Here is a 14,693-nt window from a genome sequence, read left to right as displayed (position 1 = left end):
TCTGCGTCAGCCTGCAGGTAGTCAGGGGTAGCTATAGTAGGTACGTAATTTTATCAGAGGTGACAATTCTACTCTGCTACCAAACCTTTACAGGAGATGGGAGGATTTACGTCAGACAGGCGAGTTTCTTGTCAGCGCGATACGGGAGTAGTAGCCCAAATCTGTTCACACTTTCAAAATAGCTGTTTTTTGTAGGTTAGGGCCTGAAAATAATATCGTGTCAGTATTAGTGTCACCACAATACTTTACATGTTAGCAGTGTGTGTCTCCAAGGTAACGTTGAAGAAAGGGAGCATTAGTTTTTTGGTCTTGTCGAAGGATGAAACCACAGCAGGATCTGTCATAATGTTAAGAAGTCATCTGGGTAGAAAGTAGGGTGAAAGTGCAACAGCCTCTTGTGATTACAGATGACCAACCTGTGACCGCAGCTGTGTATCAACGATTGGCTCTCTTTAGTCACACAAGATTTTGCAAAGGGAATATAATACCCTTCGAGACTTAAATTTACACAGAAACCTGGGTGATAGTTGAAAGGCAGACGACCCAGAGATATGAGACAGCAAAGACGTGTATTTAGTATATTTATTGCGAGTCAAATTTTGTTAAAATGTCGTTTCCATTCATTACTATTACATCTATATACCGTTTCGGGTTGAATCTGTGTATATTGTTAAAAGTTATATTCAGATTTTGTTCACCAAAAAGAAGTTTGTTCAAGTTATTTTAAGTTCAACACTAAGAAAATTATAATACACCCACAACTGCATAATACAATGACTGAGCTACAAACCAACAAATCCAAATCCCAAGAAAGGTGACGCCTATTTTAAGCTATCCCGACAAGTCGATCAACGTCTAATCTTTCGACTCAGAACCGGACACAGAATGAGACAACATATGTTCCGGAAGCTCAAATTTAAAACTAGGTGAAATCTGCCCATGAGGAGTGTCACCGGAGAATGCTGATCATGTCCTTCAAAACTGTATTCTTTATCAAGAGGCCTGAACCAGACACTGGCCCCAAAACATTCTTAAGACAGAAAACTATATGGAGAGTTCCCTGATTTGGAAACCACTGCTCAGTTTACTAACAAGCAATGACCTTTAATTATTATTATTTTTTTTTACCTGAGTTACTTAGTACACTTACCTAAGGTGATACCTTTTAATTTGGAGTTTTTCATTCGTTTTCTCATTTTCTTAAAACTGGGAAGACAGGAAATCTTTGGAAGCTTAGCCTCATTCTGAATAACACAATACGTCAATGTAATATAGACCCATCAATATGCATGTATATATTGTTAAATATTTATGGCATGCAACTCAACGACTAGGGAAAATGACTTAATGACAGGTTTTAAATACCAAATAAAATGCACTAATAAAGTGGACAATCCGCCGTTATTGTTTTCAGCTTCTTTCTTAGCTGAGAGGTGCTTCCAGTGTTGGTAGACATCTACATACTGACGTACCCCTTTCAGACCTTGTGGTCTATAGGGCAGATCAGATGACGTAAAGGTCATCTGTTTCTGTGGCCTACCGTTAATGAGGGTGTTATGTGGCCAGCATAACAACCAATCGCCTTTACTTTTCCCTAACTAATGTCAGGTACATATTAGAGATGGGAGGACTCAGAAGCGCCTGAAGATACCGAAATTAAAACTCCCACACTCCACCAGGATTCGAAACATGGACTCCGGTTCGGAAGCCAAGCGCTTAACCGCTCAGCCACCGCACCTCCAAACTTTATAAACCGGGCTAATATTTATTTGATTAAACATACATAACACAATATAAAACACAGTATATCATAGTTTGTAATGTAGCTTTACTGAATATCTAATTTATGAGAAGAATAGACTTTTCCCACTAGTTCATTATTCGTGTTAGCATACGCGAGCAACTAAACGCAGAACAATTTGTACTTTGCGAGAAGAATACATCTGAGTCAAGGTAAAGTTGTTTTAATTTAATTTTACTACCAGTGTTAACGTCAGCCGACATCTTGAATACAATTTCTAATTATTAAACACACATAATGGCAATAGCGAGAACTCAACGCTGATTGGTTGATGAGATGTATTATGGGTTACTAGCATGTTATCAAGCCACTCATATATAGTGGCGTAGCTAAAAAAAAAAGGGGGGGGGGGAGGTCCAATTCGAGGCTTACTGTAACACCTATTCTACGACCTGTAACACCTATTCTACGACCTGTAACATCTATTCTACGATCTGTAACACCTATTCTACGACCTGTAACATCTATTCTACGATCTGTAACACCTATTCTACGATCTGTAACATCTATTCTACGATCTGTAACACCTATTCTACGATCTGTAACACCTATTCTACGATCTGTAACATCTATTCTACGATCAGTAAAATCTATTCTACGATCAGTAAAATCTATTCTACGATCAGTAAAACCTATTCTACGATCAGTAAAATCTATTCTACGATCAGTAAAACCTATTCTACGATCAGTAAAATCTATTCTACGATCAGTAAAACCTATTCTACGATCAGTAAAATCTATTCTACGATCAGTAAAACCTATTCTACGATCAGTAAAACCTATTCTACGAGCTGTGAAACCTATTCTACGATCAGTAAAACCTATTCTACGATCAGTAAAACCTATTCTACGATCAGTAAAACCTATTCTACGAGCTGTGAAACCTATTCTACGATCAGTAAAACCTATTCTACGAGCTGTGAAACCTATTATACGATCAGTAAAACCTATTCTACGATCAGTAAAATCTATTCTACGATCAGTAAAACCTATTCTACGATCAGTAAAACCTATTCTACGAGCTGTGAAACCTATTCTACGATCAGTAAAACCTATTCTACGAGCTGTGAAACCTATTATACGATCAGTAAAACCTATTCTACGAGCTGTGAAACCTATTATACAAGCAATAAAACCTATTCTACGAGATGGGAAACCTATTCTACGAGCTGTGAAACCTATTATACGAGCAATAAAACCTATTTTACGAGCTGTGAAACCTATTCTAGGAGCTGTGAAACCTATTATACAAGCTATAAAACCTATTCTACGAGATGTGAAACCTATTCTAGGAGCTGTGAAACCTATTATACAAGCAATAAAACCTATTCTACGAGATGGGAAACCTATTCTACGAGCTGTGAAACCTATTATACGAGCAATAAAACCTATTTTACGAGCTGTGAAACCTATTCTAGGAGCTGTGAAACCTATTATACAAGCTATAAAACCTATTCTACGAGATGTGAAACCTATTCTAGGAGCTGTGAAACCTATTATACAAGCTATAAAACCTATTCTACGAGATGTGAAACCTATTCTAGGAGCTGTGAAACCTATTATACGAGCAATAAAACCTAATCTATGAGCTGTGAAACCTATTCTACGAGCTGTTAAACCTATTCTACGAGCAGTGAAACCTATTCTATAACCACCTACCGAGTCACGTGTTCCCCAGCTCTGGTCGATAATGTTGGCGATGCTGTATATCGGCAACAAGACGTGCATGGCAGGGAAGATGAAGAGGTAGGCGAACCCGTAGATGATCTGGTGACTCTCTCTGGGGTGCATCAAGGCGGCGTAGACAAGACTGAGGGTCAGCAGGAGTATGACGTAATGCTGCTGGAAATGAAAATGACCGGCCTTGATCTCTGGAGAAGACAAGGCCCATAATTCCATAATTTATAAAATGTATAAAAAAAATTACTATAGTATCATATTAGATAAGATGAGGGGAGGAGTGATCCATGGGAACGAAATGGGGAAAGGGAATGCAATACAAAATCTTGTACAGAAAGTCAACTAAAATTAATTTAGGCGTTTTGGTAAAAAGTAATAGCGCGCTAAGGTTTTTTGTCGTCTGCGTCACAGTGAAGGAGAAAAACCTCTGCCTATTAAATGTTTGTCGAGTAGCGAAAAAACATCTCACATAACTCTTATTAAAGGCAGCCTAGTGGAGGGCCCTACAACTATCATATATCAATCGGTCACGTGTTTCTCTACAATCTGATGCATCATTTAATACTACTTAAGTTGCCAGATATCTTAAGCAATCGATCTTATGGACAGCATAGTTTTTAAAAGTAATGTGTTGCCTGGATTAAGATTTGCATGCGCAATACCATTCAGTTATCACGCCTCTAAGGTATCAACCCTACAGCTTATAGACAAAAATACAACAACCTGTTTAGTGTCTTACTCCTTTACATGTTTACAATCCTGATGCAGTCCCAGCTGCGATGGAAAGGACACGTCTGCAGAATGGAAGACCGCCGCATCCCTAAACGACTCCTGTATGGCCAATTAAGGGAAGGAAAGCGCCCGCAAGGCGGTCAAAGAAAACGCTTCATGGACACCCTCAAAGCTTCTCTGAAGGCGTTCAATATAGACCCAGCCACCTGGGAGACAGAGGCACATGACAGAGCATCATTGCGTCGCGCTGTGAAAACTTGCGCACAGGTTGCTCAGGAAAAGAGAACAACGCAGGCAGAAGAAAAACGCCAGAGAAGAAAAGCAAGGCCAATGACACTAGCTCCAGCTGGAATAACCTGCCCAGTGTGCAGCCGAACATTCCGGGCTCAAATAGGTCTCACCAGCCACATGAGGAGGCACAAAACCCCACTGAAAAGCCCTCAGCCTCCTGGATGACAAAAGTGGTCATCATCGAACCACGATGGACGAACTATATACATTTTGATAACCTTTCGGTCTAAACTTTTAAATTACTAGAATTAGTTCATACTAACTACCAGTAGGGACCCATTTAAAGTTCCCCTTTCAGACCTTGTGGTCTATAGGGCAGATGATATCATCTGTTTCTGTGGCCTATGGTTAACGAGAGTGTCATGTGGCCAGCACAACTACCAACAGTCTTTACTTTTCCCCAACTAATGGGTGGTGTGACCTAGAATTAGGATAGGTCATAAGACCAGTGACCTGTACTGTACTGGAAAGTTAATCCAGTGGTACTTCGTGGTCCCAATTATATTATCTAGGCTCATAACTATAGCCTCTAGATGTACAAAACTACAGACAGACAAGTAATAATTCTGAGATTTCAGTTGCCACAAAAAAAAATGGAGTTTATTTACAAACAAAAGAAAAAGATCATGAAAAATATAAATGGCAATAAAGGCTCAGGAAAAAAAATGACATAATGAAGTAATGCAAAGTAGCAAGACAGTTGCCGGTCAATATAATTGAAGAACCACCATCATAGAGGCACAATAATGTCTTATGCCGAAAAACCAAAAAGATGGTTTACAATAATATCATACATGCATTAACAATGAAATGACGTCATTCACGAGACACACTACTGTCTAGTATCTAAACAAAAGATGTCTTTCAAAAAAACATACAGGAGAGGTTAAGACATAAGAGACTAAGTAGACCTATACCATTTACATAAACCAACTTAGTACTAACAAATAAATAAAGTCTACTTAGCTCATTATCGAAATACTCTTCCCACAACAGTGGCACACTCCTCTTGAGTAACAAAGCAATAGTACAACAACACAAGTATTAGTTAAACATTATAGAGATTTAGTTCAAACTACACTGGTCAGTTGAAAGACTCAAGAGAGTGGCAATTGTAAACAGTTAACAGGGACTTAAATCAAGTAATAAAGGGGACTAACTCTAATAAAAAAATAAAGGTAGCCACTCTTATTGTCCCTCTTGTCAGCCACTGCGCCTCCACCAGTGACCCATTTAAGTAAAACATTTTTCCTTTAAGGCACACTTTTATGTAAGAGTCAACCTAACCTACCTGCTGCCATCCCTGCAGTTATCTTGTAAGAGCCGTAGATGGCCACCGAGGAGAACATGCTGCCCATGAGCACCATGAGCACGCTGGTCAGCAGGCCCTGTGTCCGAGCGCTGGTACACGTGCAAACGAAGGCGTACATGTAGACGATGACGGCCATGGGGAGAGTTGTGTAGACGTAAGGGATTTCGAACACCAGCTCCAGACCTAGGAATAGAAGTCACTTTGTTTTGTTAGGACAGAGGCAATGAAAAGTGATAAAAAGGGGGTAACAGAGAGAGAGAGAGAAGGAGAGAGGCAGGAGGAGAGGAAGAGTGGAGAAAGATAGAGATTGAGAAAAAAAAGAGGATCTAGAGGAAGAGATGGGAGAAATAGAAGAAAAGAGATTTATGGAAAGAGAGGCGTAGGAGATACGAAGAGGAGGAAAGAGAAGAGAGAGAGTAGAAGGAACGAGAAAGTGAAGAATGTGGATAGAGAAAGTGGAGGATGTGGAACGAGAAAGTGAAGAATGTGGAAAGAGAAAGTGGAGGATGTGGAACGAGAAAGTGAAGAATGTGGAAAGAGAAAGTGAAGGATGTGGAAAGAGAAAGTGAAGGATGTGGAAAGAGAAAGTGAAGGATGTGGAAAGAGAAAGTGGAGGATGTGGAAAGAGAAAGTGAAGAATGTGGAAAGAGAAAGTGGAGGATGTGGAAAGAGAAAGTGGAGGATGTAGAAAGAGAAAATGAAGAATGTGGAAAGAGAAAGTGGAGGATGTGGAAAAAGAAAGTGAAGAATGTGGAAAGAGAAAGTGAAGAATGTGGAAAGAGAAACTGAAGAATGTGGAAAGAGAAAGTGGAGGATGTGGAAAGAGAAAGTGAAGGATGTGGAAAGAGAAAGTGAAGGATGTGGAAAGAGAAAGTGAAGGATGTGGAAAGAGAAAGTGGAGGATGTGGAAAGAGAAAGTGAAGAGTGTGGAAAGAGAAAGTGGAGGATGTGGAAAGAGAAAGTGGAGGATGTGGAAAGAGAAAGTGAAGGATGTGGAAAGAGAAAGTGGAGGAAAGCATAAGAGAAGAAGGAAAGAGAAAGAGTAAGAACAAGAAATAAAATAGAAAAGAGAAGTTGTTGGACTGGAAAGTTAAGGAGACAAAGAGAGAGAGAGAGAGAGAGAGAGAGGGGAATAATGTAAAGAAAGGAGAAAGAAATGTAGAGAGAAAGAGTGAGAACTGAGGAGAGAGGCTAGAAGGGAAAAAATCTGAGGAGAAGGAAAGAAGGTGAGAGAGATGTAGAGAGAACGAGCCATGTATTTAACAGAGATCTAGATCTAGATCAATCTTTCCCATTCTGTGTTTTTAAATCTAGGCGTTCTTCCCAGTACGTTTTACAACCGGCATTTTTTTTTTGCGGCACTTAGTTTTTGAAATTCAGAGTTACATTTGTCCTCAGTGACCTCCCTTTTTTTTTTTACTTGGCCACTGTAATACTGTATTACTTGGACTCTAAGGACGACCTTTAACTTGACATTTACTTTGTAAGCTAACTGGTCTCAGACGTTGTAGGTCCACGCGCCTTGTTACATACAAACTGAACCTTCCATAAGACACTTTAATATCTACTAGTCGACCGGCGGTGTAGCATACGGCGCTATTTTGCAGGGCCTGACCTATGCGACCGCAGTGGGCCCCGCACTTTTATAGGACCCTCACTTTCATAGGATCCGCGCTAATTCTAGGTGTATAAATTATTAAATTTAACCATTTTATAACTTTTAACAGATTTCCCCCGGACTCCTATCGATTTACCAGGAGCTCCTGGAAATCTCATGAAATTGCAAAATATAAGAAAAAGTCCTGGAAATATCCGGAAATCATCAAAATCTTTAGAACATTCATACAAATCTCCTGAAATATATAGACAAGAATTGTCATTTTGGGATGTCATTCAATGTGGAAAACACCAATCTTACGTGCGATTATAAAAAACGGCATTATGCAATATTCATAATTGTGGAAGAAGCTTCTCGCGCCTCAAACTAATGAAGAATTACTTGAGGTCACAATTCTTGTAGATAGATTGAAACAAGTGTTACCACTTTCAATATCAAAGTTCTAGCGTGTTACAACTTTCAATATTAAAGTTTTAGTGTGTTACCACTTTCAATATTAAAGTTCTAAGGTGTTACGACTTTCAATATTAAAGTTCTAATGTGTTACCACTTTCAACATCAAATTTTACACATTATAAAGGTCCTAACCATATCCTTATCTTCTTCATTAGAATTCGAAAGTAAGACCTTCTGTACGCTGCACTACGTTACTTTGTAACAATTTGAACCATTTTTCCTAAACTTCCCCCATTTTTCTTCCGCATGCAGCTGTCCAGCTGCCTCTGTCTAGATTATCACCATCTAAGCAACTCGGTAACACGACACCCGCACACTACTGAAGCCTCTCACCTGCAGTGATCATGACAATGGCCGTCCCAGGTGTGATGACGTTGTTTAAGAACATGTTGACCAGGTAGATGACATACATCAGGCTGAAGCACTCATTGTTCCGGACCAGTCGCAATAGGTTTTGAACTACTAAAATGGCGTTTGCCATGTCCGAGAGAATCCATCGTCGTCTCTGCTTGTAGTATTCCTAAAGGTTAAGTTAGAAAAAATGGTAAATACAGTTGAGTTACAACTCTATTAACTCTTTCTCTCCTAACTGACGATACCAACGTTGATTCCACCATAATGTGGTAAATAATTACGGAGAGAAAGAGTTAATGTAAATATCGCAAATCTATGACTGTACTGTACTACTTCAGACTATTAGAAAATGTAATTATAGTAACAAAAATAATTGCGAAACTCATTGAGACTTGTCATTATTGTGTGGGAAGCGTGGTCGAGAGGCTAAGTGCGTTTGAACTTGGTTTGGCTTGGCTACCTATGAAGGGGGCTCGACGTTCGACATCCGACTAGGGCAGAGTTGTGTTTACTGAGCGCCCTAAAGGCAGCACGGAAAAAACCTTCTCCTAGATACTCCCCCTCCCCTTCCACTGGTCCACAAATGAGATTGGACCAAAGCGCTCTGAGCATGGTATAAGCATGAAAGCCATAATTTATTATTAGCTTATGATTAGCCTAACTTGAAAGTTGAGATCAAAGGTTGGCCATTTCGAAATGTAATACACATTTCACGCATATTAAGTAGTTACAAAACAGCAACAACAACAAAAGAACAACAAGACTACCTGTGGCTAAAGAGTTACCAGGGCATTCAATGACCAGCACAAAAACCAAGTCTAGTTTCAGCAGACGTCAAATGACGGGCTTCTGTTCTATAATCTCGAGTTATCACGAATGTGTCACTTAAACTGAAGACTTTCTAAACGGCAACAAAATGAGTAACCACTTGGTCACCATGTCACTCGAAAGATAGCAACTGTTCAGTAAAAGGATAGCCTGGCCATAGGGTATTTGCTTATAACCGTCATCACAATGGTTCCGAGTTTAAACCTTGCCCGCTGTCATACTACAGCCATGCCTTACTGACCTGTTGGAGATATGGGTCGTGGTGCAATAATCTTTCCGAAGAAAACTCGTTTATTTCACGAATCAATTTACTTATCAAAATTGTAGATATATCATTTTGCTATATCTACATTGTAAACGATAGCTCTAAAAATAGATGTTTTCTCATGCACGAAATGTGCTAAAGATTGCCACTCCAGAATCGGCTAGTTTAGTCACAGCTAACTTTGCCTTGATTCATGGAGAATAAAACAACACCAGTGATTCATCTGTGTACATCTGTGTACATCTGTGTACATCATCGAGACAGAAGGAACCATACATGTCTACACTGTAACCAAAATATGCTTAACTTTTTTTTCTTTCTTAAGTTTAGCCTTGAACCCTGACATTTCAATGCATCTATAAGTATAGGGGCATTAAAAAACTGTAACTTCTAACCTCAAATGTATCTGGACAGTATGTGGTGTTATCAGCAAAGGGAGAATAACGCATGTGCCAGCCATTGATCATCATTAAGGTAGCCATCCAGCGATCTTCACCTGTAGAAATTGTTCCCAAACATTAGTTGACAAAGTAAAAAAAAAAAACCTAACTGTTTTGTTATTTAAAAAAAGTAAAGTTTCCCCTTTCAGACCTTGCGATTTACGGGGCAGGTGATGTAAAGGTCATCTGTTTCTATGACCCACGGTTAACGAGGTCGTCATGTGGCCAGAACAACGACCAAACGCCTTTACTTTCTCCCAACTAATGTCAGGTACCCTTTAGAGCTGTGTGGACTGAGAGGCACCTCAAAGATCCCGAAATTAAAGATCCCAGTCTTCACAAGGATTCGAATTCGGGACCCTAACGATATTTATGACATTAATTAAATAGGTATATGGGATTGTATTATGGGCTTTGTTGCTGAACATAAAAATTATATGTGTCAGACGCGAATAGCCCAATTTTTCAGTAAAAGAAATTACAAAAGTTATTTCTCTATAGAAGAAGTTACGAAGGCTATGTAATATACAACCACAGACCTATAAATACTACAATAAATATAGGTTTTTTAATCTCTTGTTACGATTTATTTAGGTAAATGTAAAATAAATAGTATGATGTAATCATAGACCTATGTATATATTATACCATATATAGGTCTGTGGATGTAGTATATATGCTTTTATTCTGCTGAAGTTTGTAAAATGACGTTTGACCGTTGGACAAGTCTAAATACCAGCCTTAAAGAGAGAAACAAATGTACCTGTATCTTTGACATAGACTGTGAAAGGTGTTTTTGTTGGGCTGGAATATTTGTCCATGACATCTCTGATGGCGTTAGCTCGATACAAACTGAAGCAGCCTGGGCAGCAGCTGACTGAACCGATGATATTTTGGGCGTTTTTAATCATCCAGAAATCTAGTAATAAAACAAGCAAAATTTAAATAAAAAAACCTTTTTAAAAAACAAAGCTGATCTAAGGGGAAGAATTTTGCTCTTTCAACCATAAATCTCAAAAACGTAGAAGTTATTTTTCTTATACGACATCAAATACAATAATTACCAATAATTAATTGACTAATTGGTTTAATTCTATTTTTTTTGGTTATTGGTTCACGTTTTAGGTTTTTTTAAATATCAAACAAAACCAATTAACTATCACTAATTTATTGGCTAAATTTTTTAAATAGATTCATGTTTTATTAGGGAACATAAGTATTCACGCAAAGTCTTCATCCAAGAATGGGAAGTGGGAGAAATAACGTGTTCAAAATTTGTACCAGACAAACAAACAGACGGAGTCTGTTGATATAAGCTTTGTAAAAATCAATCGAAGGACGTTTCAGAATCAACTTTGATTGTAGTATGCAGAGGCGTAGCTAGGGATTTGGTGACCAGGGGGGCTTGACCCCTTTAGGAGCCCCTGCATTTTCACATTCGACATCATGACATGAGATAATGGCGTAATATGTAATGTAAAAAAAAAATTCGGATACTCATTTAGGAACTCTCCACAAGTGGGAGCCCGTGGAGTTTTTCATATTTGGACCTCTCCCCCACCCTTGCTACGCCACTGGTAGTATGTTATGACACGAGTTAAGAGAATGGAGTTGATAGTCGATCTAACTAGATGCCAACTTTTTTCAACCACTATCCATAAAAAACACATCTGCCACTTGAGCTCTTTGGATGTGGAATACGACTTAATTCACTGATATATATATATATATATATTTTCCTAATAAAAGAAACATTTTTTCCTTCAAGTGTTTCAAAACTGTATTGCCAACAAATGAAATTATTTGAGCAAAGAATGGAGTAATTCGTTAAAGTCAAATACCATTGAGTAAATACTAAACGAATGTAAGGTTAGAAACTTGCGAAATGTTTTCGACGAAATGTCGTTGATTTCGCTGAAATCTATATTGTTGACACTTCTCTCTTATGGAGTCCCCAGGGCAGTAGCCTCGCCTGACCTCCCACAAATCCGACCAAGATGAAAATATGTGATCGACAGAATATAAAAACACAACATAGAAAAATGGTAGAGTCTGCAAGATGGGTAACTAACTGTGACAGAGTGAAGGTTAGTAATGGGTTGTAAAAATAAAGTTTACTACATTAAAACAATTTTATTTTCACTCCTAGTTCTGTGTTTCAAGTATATTAAAAATATGTTTTTTTAAAGTTACTAAATAAAATTAATGAAATTAAAGCCACATTATTATTTGCATACATTGATTTATGAACACAAGGCAAAATAAAAAACAAACACCTTTAGCATATTCAAAAACTTGATGCCAGACGATGGAACTACATTTTTGTCCGATTGGATGTGTCCTTCCGCAGGCGGCACCGATACGTTTATCTGTGATGCACATGTTCAGTAGCTCCTTGATGGCGTCGGCTTTAAAGTCCATGTCCGCGTCTGTGGCCAGGATGAACGTGTGGTCGTCGTCCACGTAGGCGTCGCTGTCGCTGATGACGTCAGTGTAGGAGTGCACAGTATTGTGGTCGGAGACCGGCGGTGTTGGGGTGGCTGGTGGAACTTTTTGAATGTCTGAGAATAGTTTTAGAAAAAAAAATTCTTTTATGATAATGGAACATTTTACCTTTTGTTAAATGACCACGTGAATTTTAATAGATTTTTAAAAATAGTTGGTTATTTGGGGGAAGGGGCGGTGGAGCCTGAGAGGGTTCAATGAAAACAGAATCTTTTTTATTTGTAAACAACCAAAAATAAGGAGACATTTGTTGAAAGGAGTATTGTAAGACTCCGTCTCGAGAGACAGCAATTATTGTAAGGCTCCGTCTCGAGAGACAGCAATTATTGTAAGGCTCCGTCTCGAGAGACAGCAATTATTGTAAGGCTCGGTCTCGAGAGACAGCAATTATTGCAAGGCTCGGTCTCGAGAGACAGCAATTATTGCAAGGCTCCGTCTCAAGAGACAGCAATTATAGCAAGGCTCGGTCTCGAGAGACAGCAATTATTGTAAGGCTTGTCTCGATAGACAGCAATTATTGCAAGGCTCGGTATCGAGAGACAGCAATTATTGCAAGGCTCCGTCTCGAGAGACAGCAATTATTGTAAGGCTTGTCTCGAGAGACAGCAATTATTGCAAGGCTCGGTCTCGAGAGACAGCAATTATTGTAAGGCTCCTTCTCGAGAGACAGCAAAGTAGATGCCTAACTGGTGATTGACTTGAATTAGCTGAGACTTAATGGGACGATTCTGGAATGGCAAATGATATAGGTCATACCCCAGTTTCTCTTTAACATTACAAACGAAATATTCAATAACATATATTTCAACGATTTAATTGCCAAGGGAACAGAAGAGTCTTTTGTGTCTATTTGGTTTTGTTGATCGATGTCTTATATCTTCTTTGTGATGGTGAAATGTTAAAGTCCCGAAGAAGAGTCTGTTAGAAGTGTGTGTGTAAAGTTTTTATGACTTCTAGAGAAAATAATTTTTGTTTCTTTGTGAAATTTGGTTCTTCCTTCACTTAAACAAGAAATACCTCCATACTTAGGAATTTGGGTCATTTGGTCCTTCGAAGTAAGTAGTTTCACTGTGACACTCCCTCACTTTATTGTTTTCACGTTAACTTAAACTTCTGCTCGCCTAAGCTAAAAACGAAATGTTATTTAATGAAACATTTAAATTAAGTGTGACATGATACCTCCACTGTCTCCGTTACAAGAGGAACAGTTGCTGCCTCCTTCTGAGTGTGACTGGTAGCCTGAGTTGATGTAAGCGCCACCTGGGTAATACCTCAGCTTGTCGTCTGGGAGCGAATCAATGTCAGAGCTCTCCTTACTGGAACAAGATGCCTGACACTTAATGCAAAGAAAACAATATGTCTATCACATTTCAAACAACAATAATAGGATAAGATAACTTTATTGGTCCAAACAAATGAAAATTCAGGGTTGCCTGAGTCTGCCAGGAAAACCATTTACCTGGCAGAATTTAAGTCATAGATTAACATGCATGGCTAGATTGACTAAGGAACAAGAGTATCTTCGTCTTTTTTTAAGTAACGTCTATATTTCATAACATAAGATAAGATAAGCTCTGTTAATCGTTGGTTGCAACCCCCATGCTCTAAGGGCACTAAGAAAGAAAGAGCACCTGTACGAATTTGTCCTAGCATATGGCATAAGAAATGCGTCTTTATCGTTGTGTCTTTACTTAAATTTACATAAAAATCAATACGTTCAATAGCTTGAAGAAATTGAAATGATAGAGTTAACCAAAAAATAAAATTAATTAAAAATATACCATTTAAAAAAAAATCTAATTTTATGTTAAAAAATTTCTCGTGAAAAATGGATAAAAAATAAAGTCAAATAAAAATAAAATAAATTGATATCAATAAGTTTTAATTGTTATAACGCTCGCCAATATCTTAAATTTTATAAGCATACTTTGAAAAATGTGTATTTAAAAATGAAGAATCTGTATAATATAACCCAAATATTCATTTAAAGCAGAGGAAATGAAAGAGAGAGAGAGAGAGAGAGAGAGAGAGAGGGAGTGGTCAGCAACGGAAGTGGCGAGGAAATGATAAACAAAGAGAGAGAATGACAGAGTGCGAGAGTAAGAGAGAGAGTGAGAAAGAAAGAGGGAGTGGTCAGCAAAGGAAAAGGCGAGGAAATGATAAACAAAGAGAGAGAATGACAGAGTGCGAGAGTAAGAGAGAGAGAGTGAGAAATAAAGAGGGAGTGGTCAGCAAAGGAAAAGGCGAGGAAATGATAAACAAAGAGAGAGAATGACAGAGTGTGAGAGAAAGAGAGAGAGAGAGAGAAATAAAAAAACAGCGAACAAAATGGGAATGAAAGAGCCAAACAGAAAGATTGACAGAGAGCAAGAGATAGAGATCGAACAAAACGGGGGAGGGGGTGAAGTGAG

General features: G+C 38.5%; 1 protein-coding gene across 1 annotated transcript in view; it reads right to left on the bottom strand.

The window, feature by feature from the left end:
• The window catches only part of LOC106064181 (uncharacterized), a 30,309-nt gene that overhangs the window by 1,226 nt on the left and 14,390 nt on the right, over window positions 1–14,693 (bottom strand). Inside the window, exons 6-13 of the mRNA XM_056018249.1 lie at window positions 13,462–13,618; window positions 12,054–12,338; window positions 10,541–10,696; window positions 9,733–9,833; window positions 8,224–8,410; window positions 5,796–5,999; window positions 3,461–3,672; window positions 1,151–1,244 (exon numbers count right to left, since the gene is read on the bottom strand). Of these exons, the coding sequence (XP_055874224.1) occupies window positions 1,151–1,244; window positions 3,461–3,672; window positions 5,796–5,999; window positions 8,224–8,410; window positions 9,733–9,833; window positions 10,541–10,696; window positions 12,054–12,338; window positions 13,462–13,618 (1,396 nt within the window). The remainder of the gene's footprint in view (window positions 1–1,150; window positions 1,245–3,460; window positions 3,673–5,795; window positions 6,000–8,223; window positions 8,411–9,732; window positions 9,834–10,540; window positions 10,697–12,053; window positions 12,339–13,461; window positions 13,619–14,693) is intronic.

This window comes from Biomphalaria glabrata, chromosome 1 (genome assembly GCF_947242115.1).
Source record: "Biomphalaria glabrata chromosome 1, xgBioGlab47.1, whole genome shotgun sequence".
NCBI classification, from domain to species: Eukaryota; Metazoa; Mollusca; class Gastropoda; family Planorbidae; genus Biomphalaria; species Biomphalaria glabrata.
The sequence above is the reverse complement of the archived record's forward strand: the minus strand, read 5'-3'. Positions and strand labels throughout refer to the sequence as shown.